Genomic DNA, 22,301 nt, shown 5'->3' on the forward strand with positions numbered 1-22,301 from the left:
GAGAATAAAGAATTGTACGTCTCATTAATGATTGATGAAATTCATTTAAGAGAGTGTTATGATTTCAAAGGTGGAAATATTGTTGGTTTTGCACACAATAACCAAGATTTTGCTAACAGTGCTCACGTATTTATGTTACAAAGTTTGTTCTCGAAATTCAAAGATGTTATTTATATATTACCGGTGAAGAAAATTACATCTGACTCCATGTTTCAAATTGTGAAAAAAATTATTGTAAAATTGGAAGAATGGAACTATAAAGTTGTTGTAATTGTTAGTGACAACAATAGTATCAATCGAAAGTGTCTCAGAGGTTTTAATAATCCTCTGGCAGAGTATGTATATCCTCATCCCTGTGATCAGAACAGACCTTTATTTTACTGTGTTAACACTGTTCATTTAATTAAAAGTGTCAGAAATAATTGGGTTAATCAGAAAAATGGCGAGCAAGCTATGTATTTCCCAAGTTTTGATTTATCTTCTGATTCTATTTTAACAGCTTCTTTACAATCGGTTAAAAAGTTATATGAAATTGAGTCTGGGAACCTTGTTAAGCATGGCTATACGCTAACGCAGAAGGCTTTATGGCCATCTAGCCTTGAAAAACAAAATGTTAGGCTTGCACTGCAACTGTTTAACACATCTGTGAGTAAGAGCATATTGAGTCTTGGTGAAGAAAAGGGTATTTTAAACTCTTTTGGAACATCAGAGTACATCAAAATATTTAACTCATGGTTTTCCATAATGAATGTGAAATCTCCTGGGAAGGGGCTGCGGTTGAGAGATGACTTTTGCAGTCCTCTCACAGTTGATGAAAATGACGATAAGCTAGTTTTTCTATGCAGTTTCATCAATTGGTTGAACAAATGGGAAAACTTAGATGTTGATACTGGTAGGCTGATGAGAGAAACACATTCAGCTCTCCTTATTTCCACTAACTGCATCATAGAGTTGACAAGATATGTCATATCTGAACTTGGAATGGCATACCTATTGCCAGGAAAAATACAAACTGACGAGTTGGAGTACAGATTCAGCTTGTATAGGCAAATGGCTGGCACTCATTATCACATATCTATGAGGCAAGTTCTTGAAGTAGAAAAAAAATTAAGAACCTGCAATGTTCTTAAATTAAAAATTTCATCGAAATCTAAAGGAGATTTCTTGGTTAATGAACTAAGCAGCGACATATTTGAAGATGATGAAAATGTTGTTCTCAATCAAAACTTCTCAGAGCTTGTGGTCACAGACATAGATGTTAAGAAAGCAGAAGATGACTTGCCCATCATAACATTTCTTGCAGGTTATTGTGTCCACTCTGTGCTTCACAGAAAACTAAAGTGTGAAGTTTGTAGAAAAAACTTGACAGTTGAATAGGCGGCTAGCCATTGACGAGAGATTCAAGCTGATTAGTGATTTTGACAGAGGTGGCTTGAAATACCCTACAATAGATGTGGTAGAAACAATTATCCACAATTATATCATCATCAAAAAATTAGTTTCTGACTTTGAAGTGCATTTTTTGGGAGAGAGAAACCAGAGACAAACAGCCACTCAACTTACTTTGAGGGTTCTCGAGACAAAAGATATTTTCGTAGACACCTGCGAAAATCACTCATCTTCGAAAATTATGACTCTGATAATCAGAGCATCAACAAATATTTTGCTGAAGAATTACTGTAAGAACAAAAATGATTCTATTCCAAAAAAACAAAACAAAAGAAAATTAAGCACATTATCGAAAAATTAATGTTTTCATCCATTTGTGCCTCGTTATTATGTGCCTGTTTCATTTATGACGAATTTATTATGGTATTATATTAATTATTTGTGCTGTATTATTGATAATTTGTATGTGAATGAATGATTGTGGAGCGAATCAGAGTTTATATTATTTCCTATGTGAAAGTGTGATTCGATTTACATATTCTAAATTACCACTTGTTTTGTCGCCTTGCAATTTTTGAAGCCACGAAAAAGAAAATTGATCAAGCTTTAGAAAAGTTCATATTCCTTGTATTAGCTGGATTCTTTGTTTCCAATATTTGTATAGTATATTTTGTATGATTTTGTATTTGTTTTTCTTTTCATGTAACCTATATATGTATTTGAGCTTTGTAAATCGAGAAGCTATCCATTCTTAGAATAAGACAACCATAAGTATTCTTTATGGGCATTGTATAATATTTTATCATGTGTATATATTGTTATAATTTGACTAATATTGTTATAATGTGTATATATTGTTATAATCATTAGATCTATTATTCATTCTTTTGAATCACTTATCGTTTCGCAAATTCCTTCATTTAAATTATTTTAGAAAAAAAATCATTTGAAAAAATCTTTCGTTTATTTAATTGCTTCAAAATAATCCAGCTCAAATATACACTATATTTCAAGTGAATTTTTTTTTTCATACTTTGGGTTAAGAAATTGCTTTTGGGCTAATTTATGATTTGCTGTAGATTTCCTGCTGTTATTTCGCGTGAAGAGCAAGCGAATGGGTGAAAAACATGATTAAAAGTGGTGGTTCGAAAATTAGCGAATTCGTACCAGCCGAAATTTCAGAACGATCAAAGATCTTTAAAATAAAAAATAGGGGGGAAAAAATGTTGTTTTCACTGCGCACCGTCAGTGCAATCGCCCCCCTAACAGTGACGTCACGAGAGAGCGCTACGGCTTTGAGTCACGGTGGCAATGGTCGGAGCCAGAGAGGTGAAAGTTTGTTTTTCTCCTCCAGAAAATAAAAGATGCGATGTCACATGCCAATGTTTTGGGAGAGGAATTGTGATGACGTATTACGATATTCATTTTTTAAAGGGATGTTTGTTTTTTGTCGTACAATTTTTCTTGTCACTGATGTGTGTCACTTTTTTTCACCGCTATGGCCTTGAAGGTATTTAACAATAAGTTCCACACGTTATGTTTAAGGTGCTAATTTACGCACTATGTAACGTTGCTTTCAATACAAATTAATTTATTCTTTGAACCGTATGTCACTAATTTCTAAATCGGCTTACACGCCGAAGCTGTCTTGAGTGGGTGAGGATATTGTCCATTGCTTAGAGCACTAAATTAAGTTCCTAAGTACATAACATTGCTCGTTTAATTTTCCTCAAAACGTTACTGTGAGCACAGTTGATAATTATCACTGAAGTATTGCCAATTGTGGGAATTAAAAGGCTATCGCCAAGCAAGGCCGCAACTAGATGCTTTGTCACCAGAGGAAGAGCGAATTTTGGCGTCCCCTTGTAATGTAGAAGGAGAGGTTTGAGAATAAAATTTGCACCCCCTCTGGTCCAGTGCACAGGGCACAAGACCCACCTACTCCCCCCCCTAGTTGCGGCCCTATTGCCAGAAGCAGCGAGTCTAAATGCATTTTCCGAAAAAAATTAAACCTATTTCATGAATTTTTAGGCTTAAGATCATAATCATCATAGTACACCATAATTTCCTGTGGATACATGTTCTTTTTTTGAACGGCGGGGTGGATCAATAATGAATGGGGAGGGCTAAATTTTTCACCTCCACCAATGCCAATAATACAATTTTTTGGGGGAATGAAGGGGGGGGGGGCTGTCGCCCCTTTCCTAGTATCCGCCTATGATGTATAATCTTCGGTGGTGAAAAACCGCAGATGCTAAAATTTGCTATTGAGAGAATAAATATCAGAAAATTAACATGACAAAATTTCACTCAGGAAAGTGCAGTAAAAGTTAAGAAATTTATCTTCATCCAGCATTAAAAAAAACGTGGAGAAAGCAACTGTTACGGGACTAATCCACAAAGTACGAGCCATGTGGCCATCGAAACGGGGGTATTGTGTTTCCAAATTAAACAAAAAATGCTTTCACTTCCCCGAATGGTACGATCGGGAATCCTTTTAAAATATTTCTCTATATATTCATAAAATTTTTCTAAAATATTAAAAAAATATATAAAATATGAACATACATACCTTTTAGTTTCGACATTTTAATTCATTAGCTCCGAACGCTCCGGTGACAGACTCGACACAGTCCAAAATCACTTCAGGGAAATAACAATTGTTATGATTTGTAAAATCTAGAAAAATACTTGATATTAAACATTAAAAGTATGGCCAAACCAAAATTGAAAGTTGCAAGCTGATAGAAAAACTGCACAATACAGGCGGACGTCCGGTGGACCGTATGTTCTCCAGACTAAGAAGCAAATTACGATTCACATGGTGCGCAACTTATGATTCACGTCGTACAGAAATGTAGCACTATTTTGCTATCAAGATAAAATTTATAAATTACAATTCTAGTCGTACTATGAAGCATCCTTTTGTATAGATATGATGGTCAAGACAAAAAGCGACATCATTGAAAGATACGTCTTTCATCACAATGAAACTTAGAGGGAAAAAAGGCACCTAAAAACAAAATTTTGTTTTTGTAGCACTTTGGAGAAGAATCAAAAATTTTCTGTGTTTTTGTAACAAAATATAGCACAACCTGAAAATTGTAGCAGTTGTTTCACCTATACACAAAAAATGTGAATCATAATTCCGAACAATGAATGTCAGTTACTGTCCAAGACCATGAAGTAATAAATACAAAATTATTTTTTTCAACCAGGCAGAAGTTTTTGCTGACTACTCTATTTGTAGAACCCTCAAACTAAGCAAATGAAAAATTACTGAACCACCAAATTGTCCACACATACACCCTATTCCCCCCCCCCCCACACACACACAACCTTAAAAATAATACAATTTCTGCTTTGGCAGAATCATTAATTGCAATCTACATTTGTATTATTTGATATTATGTCCGTGATTCGCTCCTCAATTAAAATCAATTACACGAATTTTGTTAGAAAAAATTTTGTTAAACAAAGTGGGACATTTTGCCGAAAAGTAGGTCCAGTGGGAGACCTGCATCCAACAAAATGAACCATCTGGGCTGTTTCTTACATCAGTTGTTCCCAAACTGTGAATAGCAATCCCTAGGTGAGTTTGGGTTAATAAAATAGATGGTCTTAATGAAAAGGGGGAACGCAAGTAAATTAACAAAAAAAGACCTGACTTTTGTTTTAACTTAAAAGTTTTTAAAAATTTGAAAGTTGATTTAAATACAACGCCCCATAGAAACTGGACCCTAAGGGCTCAAACCACATAAGCGTTGCCCCCCCCCCCACAAAAGCATAAGTGGGTACAGGTTGTTTCTTTAACAAGGTGGGGGTGGGGCTAATGTCCACCTTTTGCTGTTCTGCCTACAGCAATACTTATTTTTAATTGTGGGGGGATTGTCCTCATTGTTCCCTCCCATATCCCCACCCATGGCTTCAATGAAATTTGAGAAATCACCTAAGCCCTCAGGTTATCATGAATATTCAATGCAATCCATTCTTGAATATGTCCTTGCGAGTAGTATATATGGAAGTCTTGCAACCCTTTTATTGCACCATTAACGTTTTTGTCGTATCAGAGTTTCTTCGCCACCTGCGACAAAACTTTGCAAAGCAAGCTCTGTGGGCACACCCGCGCTCATTTCAAACGCTTGTTGAACACACTATTGATCGCTATTAAGTCGCGTGCACAACAGCAGCGTCGTGCTGTGATGCATAGCAATAGTGGGCTCAAAACAGACCAAAAGACCTGAACAACGTTGAATGGGGCAAGGGATGATTAATTGAGCAGTTTGTTCAGTGGGCTCAACGATCAGAGCCAACTGTCAAAATCGGCAGTTTGCCGCCAGGATCTACCAGCACCTTTTAGAGATAAGTCTCTGCACTGTCTGCCATAAACGTGATTCAGACTACCTAGCACACTTGCCACATTTTGAAACACAGCATCCTATTTCGTTTCTTATTTTGATGTAGAATCTTCCTGATTGGCTCACAAATACATCATAGTGATTGGATGTACGGCATATAAATTGCCAATTCTGAGCACAATAATTTCTTTTCCTCGCAACGATGATACTGACATGAGCAGGGAATTTCTTTCCCCCCTCATTAACATGCGTGCAGGCAAAACGTATTGGAGCAGGTAAAATAAAAAAAAATTAGAAGAAATGTTTCTTATATACGAGAGCTGAAACCGTCGTTTAAGGGTACAAACATATCCCAGCCGATTTTCCAATTCGGAAGCACAGTAGAGGGCTGATCCCTAGCCAGGGGAACTCTGAATGAGATAATTCTCATTTTTGTTTTTCACATTATAAATTCACTATAAAGGGTCCATGAAAAATTTGGCCTGAGCTAGCTAAAGATCTCAGCTTAAAGGGCCTTATTGTAAGATGTGGGGCAACTATACCAGTGTTTCTCAGGATTTGGAGTCCTGCGGAATGGTTGATTTCTTTTTCTTGATTGGAAGGCCTGGGAATACACAAGATTAATGAGAAATAAATGGGTAAAAATGAAGCAATAAACCACTCGCGGTTCTCTTTGATGGATGATAGGGCCTGTCGGTTGAGGGGAACACTGTACTACACCAACCAAGGGCACTTTCAAAGGACAGATTCACACATTCTTTTTCCTATCAAAAGTGAGCCCCGACGCACACTTTTGGAAGCATTGTGGTACTCCTTCAAATTCGGCCTAAAAGTTATGTCGCAACACAATTAATGGCAAATGAGTCTGATGTCGGTTCTTACGCGGGGGAAAAATTTGATACCCTTTCGCCTGTCCTCCACAAGGATGGGGCTGACTGGGCTGCAGCCCTAAGGCCTGGGACAAACACCATCATTGTTTCTTCATGTTATAAATTTACTACAGAGGCCCCCCCCCCCCACCAATGAAAACTCTGGCTTGAGGACCCGCCAAAGATCCAACAGCCCTGCTCCACGACGTGGGGGAAGATCATGTCTTCTCTACAGAAAGCCAATAATGTTCCCAAGAGGGAACAACATTGGAACCCACCTACTACCGTGATCTATTACAGCCCCCTCCTCCTCTAGGAATTATCACATGATCCTGCTTTAGAGGGAATATTACAGATGTTGAAAGGTCAGGACAAGAGAAAGCCCCATCAATATGTCTGCCCCAAAGCTGGTTAAAGAGTTTTTAACAGGTTTTGTCTGCCCCAATGTAGGGTGGCTATATATTATCATTGTTCTTTTCTGTTGCTTTTCACCCATCCATCCCTACGGAGAAAATTTTAAATAGCTCCAAATATAAATTTATAAAAACTCACAGTACCGTCCCTTAAGGGTGAAAACGATAAATTAAAAATCATTTCTGGAATTTTCTCCTGATTCAAACTGAGGGCACATATATGGATGTAATTTATCTGTGATGAAAGTCTTGGCAAAATATACATGAAAAGATTTTAATAGCTCAAAAAATATTTTTTAAGCTAAGATTCAACAGGACACTCCCTTAGAGGTGTGAAAATTAAAAATTTAAACACGTATGTGAAATTTTCTCCTGATTCAAATAGAGGGCATAAATATGGATGAAATTCCTCTACCTCTAATTAAATTCTCTATAAAATGCACATTATTCAGAATTTTTGACTATTCACGATTTCTAATGCATATTCTGTGGTGTTTAACCAGCCGAGGGGCCGCAACGCATACGTGAGTCGAAACTCTAGTGTACCAAAAGGGGTAGCAACTCACATATGCGTTCACCAAAAACGGTTTTGAAAGTGCCAGGAACGCACATCTGCGTCGAAAACCAGTTCCTTCCCCCATATCTTTTTTTCCCCCCACCGGACACTAATACCACCATGTAATACGTCCTTTCTCCAATTTTTAATCTTTCAGACTGCCTCTCACTTAAAGATCTCTAAAATAAAAGGACACGGGAAAAGAAGAGGTGTGGGGCACAATTACCTTCCTACACACTGATAACACAAATACTCATACATAGACGAACACAAATGAACAATTGAGTGTTGTTTTGAGAGTCGGTTTTCTTCGGGAATTGTTACGAAGACTACTTTTCGTTTACTTTGGGTTGGGGAACTCAGCAGTGATATAGAAGCATTCTTGGATATCAGATAATTCCCGTCAATAAAGGGAAACAGATCTTCTTGTAAAAAACCTTGATAGACTGTAGCATATTTCATTCTGTCAATTTATCAATGTCGCCAATTTTTATTAAACGTTGTGTTTATCATAAAAATTTTATGCAACCTTTCAATAATTGTGTGTTGCAATTGAATATTAAATACCTGTAGCAGAGCAAGAAAATCATGAGCGGAAACAGAGGGGACTGGTCGCCTCTACCGAGTGGCGTACGCAGGATCAACTTTCGAGAGAGGCATAAAAGACGGGGGGGGGGGGGCACAAAAATTTTCTTCCTGAGAAATTCTGAGTTACTACCCTTCAAAAAGCATTTATATTAACAGAAATTGGTAAATATAACATATAAAGAGTATTTTCTTTCGATATTTCAATTTTTTTTACATAAATTTAATGAAACTTTCATGGGCGGCCAACTTACCTTTGCGGTAAGTTTTTCTCAAAACGGAAAATAGACTCCATAGACATAATACAAAAATAACCCCTATTTCGCGGCCACCTCTGTATGCGATCAGCGGCTAACCTGTCGTCTTAGAGGAGTTTCACTGTATAATTTCTTTTTCCTAATTTTTAATGGGCTTGGGAGGTCAGTGCAAGGGTCAGCCTCCCTGCCCCTTTGCCCCTACTGCCCTCAGTTTCCCCAAAAATAAATCTGTGTTATCATAGGCGGAGAGTGGAGGAGAAAAATCCGCCCCCCCCCTCCCCTTCGCTCGAAGCGTCTGCATCCGCTTATGAATGAAATACAGTGTGAATCCCCTCTCTTGTGGACACCCTGCGGAACAAAACAACTTGTCCGTAAAAGAGGAGTGACCATAAAGAAGGAGTTTTTCGTTTGTGATTGAGAAATTACTTTGTGAAAAAAATTCATTATTTGAACATCAGTGACAAAGGGTCCGTAGGTGGATCCTTTGATCTCAGATTTATTTTTCTTGTAATCTTGCACATAGTAATGAGCAGAGATACGGAAGTTCACGGGGAGGGGGGGGGGGGTCAACATAATTTTTAGCAAATTTCAGCTTTATTAGCTTTGCATTGAGATAAGTAGACCATTCTTCAAATACAGATAAATACTACGTATTACCTGTACAAAATACATTCCTATTCATTATACTAGCAAGTTTGAAAGAAACGTAACGTCAGTACAAGTGAAAAGAGATAAAGATTTTCCTTTCCCCTCTAAATCCCTCTTCCTGAAATTCTTTTTTTTTCCCCTCCTTTTATTGTTAGTTAAAATTGTTTCTTTCCTGATAAGAAACTATCTCAAAAACGGTTATTCAGTTGCCTATTATCAATTGACTGCTTCATCACCTTCATTTTCACTTGCGACAATATTGAAACAAAGTAAAAAAAAGTGAGCGACAGAGAAGAGCTTTTATCAAGCTCAGAAAATGAATCATCTAAATCATCTGTTTCTCAGTTGGAAGAGGAAGACATAAATGATGTAATATGGACTGGTGCAAACTTAATGCAAGAAATCCTCGAGAAATATGCGAGAATATTATTAATATTACAAATATGCCGCTAGTTCTCAATGCCTTGCAATGCGGAACATTTTACTGAATTTTTGTAGCCTACTGTATTTTTATGTGTGGGGACTTCTTCTCATTCTTTTATTTTTCTACTACTATCGGTTCAATTCACAAATTTAATAATTGCTACTTCAAATGTCTTTCTTATATTCATTATAATTTTCAAGTACTTCGTTTACTCCACATCTGTATGTTAGAGAAAATACTTCATTGAAAAGCTATCAAAACTCATTTTGTGAGAATGGTATGAACACATGTGTATATGTTGCAGTAAATATGAAAAATTGGTGATTACCCATAATCGCCAGTTATTATGCGTAATCACCAATCGCGTTGGTATAAAGTAGATTAATTTTCCTACATTTATCACTTTTATCAGTGATTACGCATAATTCCCGAATGTAGTTGATAAATAACATAAATATGGAACAAATCATATAGAAATATTCCCAAATTCAACCACTTATCAGTTTTTCTCATACGTGATGGGAGGAATTAAATTAAAATAATGTTATAATGGTAAAAACATATAAATTATTATCAATCTTGTAATGTTAGCTATCGTTAGAATGTTGGAATTACCTTTTGGGTGAGACAATATACTAGGGAAAACAACGTGAACATACCAAAAATTAGAAGAGAACAACAGCTAGATGCGTTTCGGAACTGTATGAAGTTCCTTCTTCAGTAGCAGAGACAAATAGTGGAAAGACAAAATAATCTTTATAGCAAGAGTTACTCGCTGTTCAAGACAAAGAGTCTAACTTTTTGACTCTTTGTCTTGAACATCTGCATTTGTCTATTCATCACCGGTAAATGTGATAAATTCGGAAAATTTAACAAATTTGTCAAAATGGTCTAGAATTATGCATAAAAACCAAATTTTTCACATTTACCATAAAATATATACGGGGGCAAAGGTAACGGTAAGCACGGCATTTTACTGGCGAACGTTGTCACTAGAGGTATACTCCCAATTAGAAAAAGTATCCAAATAGCGAGCATTACTCAGATACGTCATTCATGTTTCAAAGGGAATGGGGAAAGGGTCACTAAAATAAAACACATCAGTTTTTGTATGGACACCCTGTGCCCAAAAATCAAATTAAAAAGTTGTACCCTGTCTGTCTCTCTACTGAAGCCAACAAAAACAAATTCCACGTTTCCACATGGTAAAACAGTTTACCCGCATTCCAATGCTATTTTTCCCCAACATTCCCCCATTTTTCTAATTTGAATATCTCAGTGAATATTCCACCTAGAAACGTGGAATTTTTTGACATCATAAGAAGAGTCAGGGCAACAACTTTCTAGTTGGATTTTTGGGCATAGTATGTCGTATAGAAAGTTAAATTTTATATTTTAATAACTATAGTACCCCTTGCAACATGAATGCGTGTCTGTGCATTCACGACTTGGTAAATTTACAAATTTAAATAAAGCCTCATTGAAAAAAATGGAACAAATTGTATAAAAAAAATAATCGGAACAAAAATTACAGGAACGTCCTGTAATAGGGGACACATGTGGTCCGAAAAATTGTATGAGACATTTCAGTGGTCCTTGGGTTCAGAAAGGTTGAGAAACGCCGAACTAAAAAATTCGGGTATTGAGAACAGAAATGACATAGTATTAAATTAAATTGGAGTTTTTTTACTTTTTTTAGTCGTAACACAGAATTCAACAGAATGATCAACTTTAGAAGCCTTATATTTTGTATCTGAAAGTGCCTATTAAATAAGAATACAAACACCTATTAAATAAGAATACAAACACCTATTAAATAAGAATACAAACACCTATTAAATAAGAATACAAACACCTATTAAATAAGAATACAAACACCTATTAAATAAGAATACAAACACCTATTAAATAAGAATACAAACACCTATTAAATAAGAATACAAACACCTATTAAATAAGAATACAAACACCTATTAAATAAGAATACAAACACCTATTAAATAAGAATACAAACACCTATTAAATAAGAATACAAACACCTATTAAATAAGAATACAAACACCTATTAAATAAGAATACAAACACCTATTAAATAAGAATACAAACACCTATTAAATAAGAATACAAACACCTATTAAATAAGAATACAAACACCTATAAAAAAAAGTTTGTACACACATATACAAACAAAATGTTTGATTTTCATTATTTGTGAAATTAGTGGAACAGCAAAAATATAAGGTATATTTATAATTCAGATGGATTTGTACGACATATTTATGAAGCCGATGCAATAAGAAGCCCTAAAATAGATTGATGATCTAAAAAAGAAAATAAAGCATAAATTATACGTTCAAGATCTATACACACTTTTCCTCCTTTATTTTTTTAACACCTAAATTATAAATTATCTGATATGCAGAACACCTAAAATACAAATTTTAATGCATATTTCCCTCATCTATATTTCTGAATAGTTAAACCGGAACAAGTAAGTAACTCTACTCTGTCAGAAGCAAAGCTGCATTAAGAGTTAACTTACAAGCAGCTTTGGTCAGAACGATTGAGCAGGTTTGACAAAAATCCAGAGGTGCACTATTGTTCAGCCTAAAGAATAGAGGCATTAAGTGGGCGTTACACAAATGCCACTTCAGTCAAATCCCTAGCACCCCTTGCTCGATGTCTTGCGGAGCAGAAGGGGGGGGGGAACATTTTCTAGCTGGGCACTTTTGAAAACATTTTGTTGAAGGTGAAGTGTTTTTTTTTCAAACCATTTTGTGAATCTTCTGTGATCCTTGGAGGGTTAATGCATATTTTGGAATTTTCAGTGCATATTTTGGCCTTTTAAGTGCACATTTTTGCATTTTTAAGTGCATATTTTTTCATTTTTAAGTGCATATTTTTGCATATTTTTAGAGCATATTTTGCTATTTTTTTAGAGCATATAATTCGACTCTAATGATTATTGTAGCAGGAAAAATGTTTTTGTAGCAGTATTTAACAGTGATTAAAATTTAAAATTTTCCAGTAACTAAAATACAGTTTTCTTTACATAATTAGTAGCATACACAGCATTACTTTTTATGTTAAAAAACAGTGTTCTCTCAGCTGAAAAGAAAGGATTGCCCCCAAGGCACAAAACACAGATTTCGTCTAAAAGAATTTTTTTTAATTTTTAAATCTTGAAAAATCTCAAGACTTCTTGAAATTTTTCTTTATACATTCTCTACAATATCAATAAACGAGAGACTTTTAACATACACATGGTATTTCAGTTTTCAAAATAATTTGAAAATAAGTGTTTTTAGATTTCCCTTGTAAACTTGTTAATCACTAATTTTTTAAAAAAATCACTACAAGAGAGACTTCAAGACTCTAAGACTTAGAGACTCTAAACAATCATTAGAGTGACTTATGGAAGGATCCTTGCATAAGTCGCCATCTGGTGGCGGCAGCATCAGCAGTTGTGAGCCTGGACCGAGTCAGGTACGGTGCCGTTCAGTGCAAACGAGCTCCAAGGAAAAATTGATAGATTCGTTGCCTTTGTAGTCCAGTGGTCTAGGACAGTGATCGGCAAACTCATTAGTCAACAGAGCCAAATATCAACAATACAATGATTAAAATTTCTTTAGAGAGCCAAATTTTTCAAACTTGAACTACATAGGTAGGGAAATTGTTATTAACTTAATTAGGTACTCCTAAGCTGGCCTTTGCTAAAAACTTCCTCAATCAGATTGAGGTACGTTCGCTGAGGTCCATCCCATCCACATTCGTCTTGTATACTTGTTTCGTCCATCTTTTCTATATGATAAAACCATCTCAACATACCTCTTTCTCCATCCTCGACACTACATCTTCTTTCACTCCACAACGCTCCCTAAAATTAACTTGACAAACTTTATTTAAAGTTTATTAAGCTATTATTTTACTTGTTGTCTTACGGATATATGGCTCCCTTCCCTGGGAAATGTGCGGAAGACAGGTTCACTGTAAGCTCATCCGACGAGGTGTCAGCTGCGTCCTCCGGCCTAAGGTAGGCCGTCTTGTGGGGCAGAGGCCCCAGGAGCATTGTCTTCGGATGGTCGCCCCTGGTGGATTGCTTCAGCAGTGATGACCGATGTTGGATGCAGATGGTAAGAGGTTGCCACGGGAGAGTCGTCATGAGAGATGGTAAGGTGGTGGCCCAGGAGCGTCCTCTTCAGAGGTGTGGCCCCTGTTGGATGGCTCCTAGCAGTGTTGACCGATGTTGGATGCGAATGGAGAGAGGTGGCCACGGGAAAGTTGTCGTGAGATGTGGTGGCCCAGAAGCATCGTCTTTCATGATCTAGTAGAGGTTGACATTCCTTAGTATGGGAAATATTGCATGCCCCCCCCCCCCCCATGTTCTGAGAGGACGAGGAGACTCGTCTTTTGCGTCTATCTACCCCGAGTACCTTAGGGAAAAAGTCTCGTTTTTGACAACTTTTTCTCGAACTTTCCAGTTTTGACCCACATGATTGGTCGCGCAAGTGTCATGTGACAGCAACATCCAGCTTTCATCCCTTTTTTCGGAAAAAACCTGTGAGAAAGATGACTCACTTGGGAGGGAAGGGGAAGGGAGCGAGAACAAAATGCGTGTCTAAACATGGTTTTGCACAATCTGGGATTTTTGTGTGCCCGCACGTGGTATTTTGTGAAAGAGCTATACTCAAAGGGCCAAAGAGCCGCGATTTGCCGACCTCTGGTCTAGGGCCTTTACCCGGAAAGTGAAAGGACATAGGTTCGATTCCCAGCAAAGGCAGTTGAATTTTCTCTCTTCCCAAAAATTCATCTTCGCAGCAGCCAATTGTTAAAAATCTTCGTATTTATTCATTACACTTCACTCATGAAATATACACTAGATACAAACTCAGACTGTTAGGTACACACACTTACACTTCTGGCACAACTCACTAGGTAGTAAATTGTCTATGGCAATAGACCCGAGTTGTGCTTGGTTTGAAATAAAGAAATAAAGCTCTCAAAATATATTAGGTACCCCATACCAAAGATTATCAAATATGATTGAAAAATAAAATATACTAATAATAATAAATAAAACTCAACTATAATAAACTATACTCAACTATAATAACTCAACAAATAATACACAACTGGTTAAACAAAAATAATACCTGAGCATCAAAACGAACCGTCAGGTCTAAAGCAAATGTTGATTCAATCCAATTCTTAAAATTTGGTAATAGTTTATCGCCAATTGAATACCTAAGAAAAAAGGTTATTTTTTAATAAGCAAACAATAACTCTGGTACTTGATACGAATTGCCAACTTTTGATTGCACATGCACATAGATATTGCAACTGCACAATGATATATGAAATCTTTCTTGAGAGGCAACCAACCATTTCAGAATCAGGATTGGGTTTTTCACATGACAAGTATCAAAAACTGGTTTAAACCGCCAAAAACTTGAATGAATACTTTTGGATAATATTTTGAAATAAGTATATAAAATGATAAAAAACTTATTTTTTAGCATATTACAATGTTCCATTTCTAAACACTATATTATGAAAATGGTTGAAACAAAATACAGTAAAACCTGTCTTAAAACAGAATTGCAATAAACCGAGATTTTTTTCCATTGAACAAAGGTTTCCACTTAATAAAGGTTCGATTGATATAATGTGTAAAATTATGTAACAATTTTGTGTGATTGAAATAAAATAAAAGTAAGTTAATTAAAGATAAAATAATTAATCGATAATTAATACTAAATATTATGAGGTTTTGACAGCATCTGTGTATAAAATTAAACCGTTTTTCTTCTAAAATGATGACATTTACGTCCTTTTTAAATTCCTCAAAAATTTTCAATTAGAGTGTCAATATCTGTCATGTCAGGTTCAGTTTGTACATTATCGTCTAAGTTTATGTTATGCATCAGGGCCAGTAACTACGAATTTCTTGAGGGAAAGAGCAACATGATTTTGTCGCCCCTAACACTGTAACACTTAATGATTTTATAATTGTATTTTTGTTCCTACCTAAAATTTGCCACCCCCTAGATTTTTGCGATAGGGCGGTTGCCCCCTTTGTCTCTCTCTAATTTTGGCCCTGCTCAGGCGATCAAAGAAAGTACACAGCTTGAATACTATTTTGTAAGTCTTACACTGATTGGAATATCAGGCTGTAAAAATGTTAAAATTAAAATGTTATTTCTATTTCAGAAAGGAACTGCTTTACTATATGGCTAATCAAAACCACAGTATTAAGTACAGAAACGGTTTTCGCTAATCTAAGGGTGGATGATGTACAACTAATGTTTGCAAGCATAGATTTCGTAAAAACATTTCGGTGGAGCACTTCAACACTTTTGTAGTGACCTTATGTTCTTTGAATAGTGAGCACTCATGATGACAAGCATAAACAGAAATTTATTAATAAAAAAAAATGAAATAAGAACGTTAACATGAGACAACGATCCTACTCGCTCGCTATTTCACACACTCTCTCTCTCTGTTTATTTTCGAATGTCCACTTTTGTTTTTTCAACCTCCGGTCTCCTGAAGCTTTTCTTCTTCTTATGCTCTCGAGCCTTATACCATATTGTTTTGTCAAGGTTCTCAACTAAGAGACGCGCTACAGAACACTACACCCCCCACGCAAGATTGGGTTTACCTATAAACACAAACTGAATTCTCTTGTTTGTTCTGTTCTTTGACGAATTCCAACAGCGCGGCTCGAAGTATCTCAGCAACGGTCCAGCATCAACTCTCTAGATGCCCTGGTCGTTATCACCTCGATGATCTCCACGTCGCGTATCACCGAGATTCGGAAGAAATCCGTCTGGAGGTGTTTCTTGAGCACTTTTCCAGTCGCCGCACTGGCATTGATCAGCACGTTCACGTCAATGTTCAGAAACGACCGCAACACGTCGGACATCAACGTGATTAAACCCTCGTGTTTCATGTCGAAGCCCTTTATCAACAGCAGGACGAGGATGTCCCCGGTGGCCTCGCGGAAACCAGGATTCGTTCCGCCCCGGAAAACGTGTGGCAGATGCACGTACTGCATCAAAAACTGAATGTGTCCCATCTCATTCTGAATAGTGATGAAATCACCCTCGATTCTGTCTGCGAACATTTTGATCCAGAAGTCCAATCCATTGGACAATTCGTGGACAAACGCGTGACAAACCATCTTTTTGCCTTTGGATCTGTTGAATATAAACATCTTCCAGAAGACCTTCGTCATCGGCTTCAATCTCAACGAAGTGAAAAACTCTTCAGCTGTCTTCACTTTCGGCACCGTCATATTTTTCACTTTTAGTGCCACAGTGACATCCACCGATGGCTTCTCGGTAAATAGCTTCATGTGGTCCATAATGCTTCCCCATTGATGGGCCCACATGTCCTCTAAAATATGCGCCAGAACGGGTCCGTGTTCTTGAATCTTGTCGCTACCATAACAGTTCCTGGGCATGCACTGGACATAAGCGTGGAGTTGCTTGTGCGGCGGTTTCACCTGATTCCACAGCTTAGATATGGCGTCTTCGAGTATGTCATACTCGTAGTTATCCCGCCACATGGATATGGTGTCTTCAAAGTCATTAAGCTTTGCGGTTACGTTGCTGAGCTTCTCGAATTCCCAGAAATATTTCCTGACGGGTTTATCAGTGACGTCTCTCCAATATGTCCACAAGTATGCCATTTCGTCATAATCACGAGCTTCCGCTATGATCCTTCTTAGATCCAATTCCATTTGTAGGGTGCACTCAGATTTGCTTCGGCTCTTGGTTGTATTGAGATGGTGAGTTTCTCCAACCTTCTCGCGTTTGATTTCGCAGATTTTGGTGGTGTCGAAATGCTCAGTCAGGTCATCCACCAGCTCAGTCTGTCTTTTGTATTTGTCCTCGGGTAGAGATGACATCTTGTCCTCTTCAATATCCACACTCACGCCCTTCTCCCTTCGCTCTGTCGCAGGAGGCTTGTGCTTTTCCCTTTTAGTGAGGAAGGACAATCGCCTTTCTTCTGTGTCTGCCGCCTCGCAAAGTAGTTCATGTACGTTTGGTGGAATAATGCATTGTTCTCGAATTTTATCCGTTACTGCAGCGAGAATTTCAACAGGTTTACAAAAATCTTCGTTATTTCCTATTTCCAACGAAGCACTGATATTCACAAGGGATGCTTCAATTCTTTCTCCAAATGCACTCGCTAAGATGATTTTCCCTTTCTTAGTTATTGGTCCCTGTATACAGTCAGAATGAATCACTGGGATTTGACAACCAGAATCCACTAAGCTTCTGATTTTTCTATCATCTACGCAAATGTCAGCATAACGTAAAGGGTTCAAATCCAGACTTGGCTCACTCGAATCAAATAATTCCGATCGAATTTCTGCGGTCAACACATCATCTTCCGGGTTTTCTTTCGTGGTCACAATCTCGAGCGAAATGATTCAAACCACAGATGTAACACTCCTTTGGGCTTTTTCTGATATTCGTGTTTTCGGTCTTGTTCCAGCCTTTATCGCAACGATACTTCCGATTTGGTGGTGGATATGCTGTTTTTGTCGATGTTTCTCGTCCCTCTCCATAGCTGAAGTGTTGTCGCTGTAACGATGACTTTTCGTCTTCAAAGAAATCCTTTGAACTCTTGCCGATGTCTGCCCTGACGTTCTCGTAGTCATCCAATTTACTAGCAAGGATGTCGGATCGCTTGAATTGAGACCACTCGTCAATAAAATGATCTCGAATCTCTGACGGTACTTTCCGTTTTATCTGATCCGTAATAATCAAATCAGACAGTTCTTCAATCGTGGTAATCTCCAGGCCTCGGATCCATTCAGTGAAGAAGTTTCTGAGTTCATAAGCAAAATCACACCACGTTGCTTCCGATCGTTTACTGTGCTTCGTGAACATCTGTCGAAACCTCTCGGGAGTAAGCTTATATCTCTTAAGCAAAATGGATTTGACTTGGTCATAGTCATCTGTTGTCTCTTCATTTTCTCTAGCAATGACTTGCGCCACATCATAAGGTAATAGTCCAATCAGATATGAAACCCAAAGTTCCCTTTTTATTTCGGCTCTTTTCGCTTGCCTTTCAAACAGCACCAGGTAGAGGCTAATCTTGTTGCTCTTCGGATCGAACTTTTGCAAAATGTTCTGTAGCTCTAGCCTTGGCCTTGCCATTGAGTTAATCGGGGATTCACCTGCCGCGCTGATGCAAATCCTTTCATTTTCTAGTTGCATTTTTCTGAGTTCGAACTCCATTCGTCTCTCCTCACTAGCTTCCATCTCTTTCCGTTTTCTCTCCTCAATTATGGTGTTCAAAAACTGTTCTATGAACTCTTTGTCATAGCATTCTGCCTCCGTTATTGCGGATTTGAGTTGAAATACTTTCATCTGCATAATATTTTCAAGTCCCATTCCCGCAGCGACTTGCTGTAAGTCCTCTTTTTTGCCTTTGGCTAAGAAAGCCATGATTCTCTCAAAGAAAAGAAAACCAGCGAATTTTCTTATGAAGAAAAAACACTCACCGCACTTTTCCTTCGTTCTTCCAACACTCTTCAAGTGCTCATCGTATCGTCTCCTCACGACAAAAGTTCTCTTCGCGTCGCCTTCTCACGACGAAAGTTTTTCCGTTAAATATTGTCCGATCTATTGCTCACTATCCTGACCGACTGCGCCAATGTAGTGACCTTATGTTCTTTGAATAGTGAGCACTCATGATGACAAGCATAAACAGAAATTTATTAATAAAAAAAATGAAATAAGAACGTTAACATGAGACGACGATCCTACTCGATCGCTTTTTCACACTCTCTCTCTCTCTGTTTATTTTCGAATGTCCACTTTTGTTTTTTCAACCTCCGGTCTCCTGAGGCTTTTCTTCTTCTTATGTTCTCGAGCCTTATACCATATTGTTTCGTCAAGGTTCTCAACTAAGAGACGCGCTACAGAACACTACAACTTTGTATGATCTTTTGGTGTATTAGTCGACAAGCAAAGTGTTTGCGTGAAATTTTCCATTAAAGAGCACAATTTTCCTTTGTTTCCGCGTTAGACAGGTTCCGTTTAATCCAGGTTTTTTAATGTGTATTTTGGCATTGAAATCACAGGATGACAATTTTTTCCATTGAAGACAAGTTTCCGCTTAATACAGGTTCTGTTAAAAACCAGTTTTACTCTGTACTAATTCATTTTTTAAATTTTATTTATTTTATTTATTTTTTTTTTGGTCATACAAAGAGACTGCAACAGAAAATATATAATTTTATGGTCCATTTTATCTAAACTACTAATTACCTATGTTTAATTCACTAAGCAAAATAGAGCTGTTTATTCAAAATATGTGTGATAGGAGATCAGGGTTAGGTTTTTGACCTCAGAAGCAAACTCAGTATTAAAACAGTCACCAACTTATTGTCAATGTTGTCAAATAGGTTTTTTTAACCTCATAGATATGTTAAATCACAATAAACTCATGTAGATTAAAGTGTTTTATGCAGAAATGTCCTCTTCACTTTTAATACAAGATTGCTCGAAAGACTGGTTATTTTTGAAGATTTTGATTACAAGGAAGAAAATTCATCTCTTCCCCCACAGGGACTCTAACCCCAGTCTCTTGTATGCCAGACGAGTGCTCTACCAACTCTTAACCAGTTTTTTGAGAAATTTATATATATAAGAGAAAATTTCTAAATATAACAAGACATTTCTACATATATGAGGACATTACCAAATATGTTTGTTAGCTCTGATGGTATCCGTCGTAGGCGGAGATAGACTTGGAAGTCAGGGTCACGATGATGTCAATTCATATATACATTTATACATTAGATCAGTGGACTCCACCTTTGACGCTGTATCTTTGACCCCTGTATCTCCACCCATGGTATCCAATGCTCAAGCTGGATTTTTAAAAAAAATTACTTAGTTCATCCTAGTCAAGATAGAGTGAGTATCAAAATTTTCCATAGGTATTTTTTTTTTCAAAAATGCAAGACGAACCAATTACTCTTTAAAGAAATAAATTATAGTAAGCATCACTTTCAAGGCTGCAACTGGAGGAGAGGAGCACGCAGGTATAGTGGCCCAGGTGCTGGACAGAAGGGGGTACTGAATGCACTCTTGAACGGCTTCTTCTACATTACATGTGGGCACCGAAATGCGTTCTTGCCCCTTGCCCAGGCTGAATAAGTATCTGGTGTATCTAGTTGTGGCCCTGGCATCACTAGTAAGGTAGGGGGCCATTTAGGTAGTATATCAGCAAATTTTTAGTAATTTTTGACCCCCCCGTCAGCAAGTTATCAAAACTCTGCTACCCCCCTGTCAGCAGAAGTCATCAAAACTCTGCTGCCCCCGTCACCAAAACTTGGTCATCAGCTCTGCCCCCCTGCCTCCTAATGCATATTGTATCAGAGACATGCAGGGGCCACCCATAAGGGGGCTCATGGTCCCCCCCCCCACAATCGAAATTCATTTTTTTTATGCAAAAAATATTTTTTAAATTAAAATTTCAGAAGAAAATACCTTTATATGTTATTATAATCAATTTCTATTTATTTCAAAGCTATTGAAATAATTGAAGAATGAAGAACTCAATGAATCACCTATATGAAGAACTCAAAATTTCTATTTAAGAAATTCATTGCGACCCACCAGGGGTTCTAAAACTATGCGCCATGTAGCCCTGACAAAGGTTTTTCTAACAGATTCTTTGTTAAACAGCTTTAAAGAGCTCACACACAGATAAGCATTGATAAGGGAAAAGGAGAGCTGCAAGTGGAAAAAGTTTGAGAGCCCCTGTTCTAAGCCATATATAATGAACCCCAGGACCACAGACCAAATGTGGCCCTGAGAGTTATCTGATGTGACCTGAGCCCCTGAAACTTAATTTTGTAAAAATGAACTAAGCAGCACATTTACAGATCACTTAAGTGACCCATGGCACAATTCCAGAGCATTTAAACGGCCTGTGGCACATTTTCAGATCGCTCAAGTAGGCACGTGGCACAGTCACAGATCACTTAAGTGACTCGTGATACAGTTCCAGAACACTTAAGTGATTCATAGCGCATTTAGAGATCCCTTGTATGACATGTGGCACAGATTTAGAGCCCTTAAGTGACACCCAGTGCAGTTCTACAACACTCACGTTAATCATGAGCAATTCCCAGATTACTTAAGTGATAAGCACCATAATTAAGGATCACTTGAGTGATGCATGACACAGTTCCAGAGCAATTAAGCAATTCAGAGTCATTTTCAGATCACTTGGATTCGCAAAACATTTAGAGATCACAAAAGTGGGTAGGTAGGGGACTTCTCAATAGGAAGAATATTAGTTCAGGTGCCTACAAACTAGGGAAAGGTTTTCTTTTCCTTTTTTGGGACACCCATTAAGAATATTTCATATTTTCATGAATAATTTTAAATAAAAAAATATTTTTTACATTAAAAAAATGAATTTTGATTGGGGGGGGGGGGAATCACCAGCCCTCTTATGGGTGCCCCAGCATGTCTCTGATTCAATATGCATTAGGAGGCAGGGCCTAAACTAAGCATAATCCAAACCCTCCCTCCCCTAGCCATCAAAAGTCAGCAAATCAAAAAAAACCCATCCATGATGAGGCATAACCAACTCACCCATTACTAGTTGTTTTGATTTAAATCACAACAACCCCATTAGGAAGAGATGGTGATTTACACTTGGAGATATGCTGTTTCTTATAGAAACAAAATGTCTGATGTAGTAAGTTAGTCTGTCTTTAAGGAGCAGCTGGTGTCTCTTTAATGTCTTATAAGACCACCTGCCC

General features: G+C 37.4%; 1 protein-coding gene across 1 annotated transcript in view; it reads right to left on the reverse strand.

Moving 5' to 3' along the window:
- Agps (alkyldihydroxyacetonephosphate synthase) overlaps positions 1-22,301 on the reverse strand; it is a 426,147-nt gene that overhangs the window by 343,640 nt on the left and 60,206 nt on the right. Inside the window, exon 3 of the mRNA XM_089248613.1 lies at positions 14,653-14,743. Coding sequence (XP_089104739.1) covers positions 14,653-14,743 — 91 coding nt within the window. The remainder of the gene's footprint in view (positions 1-14,652; positions 14,744-22,301) is intronic.

Source organism: Pholcus phalangioides, unplaced genomic scaffold (assembly GCF_987345545.1).
Source record: "Pholcus phalangioides strain wild (caught in Gottingen) unplaced genomic scaffold, Ppha-v1.0 ptg000020l_1, whole genome shotgun sequence".
NCBI lineage: Eukaryota > Metazoa > Arthropoda > Arachnida > Araneae > Pholcidae > Pholcus > Pholcus phalangioides.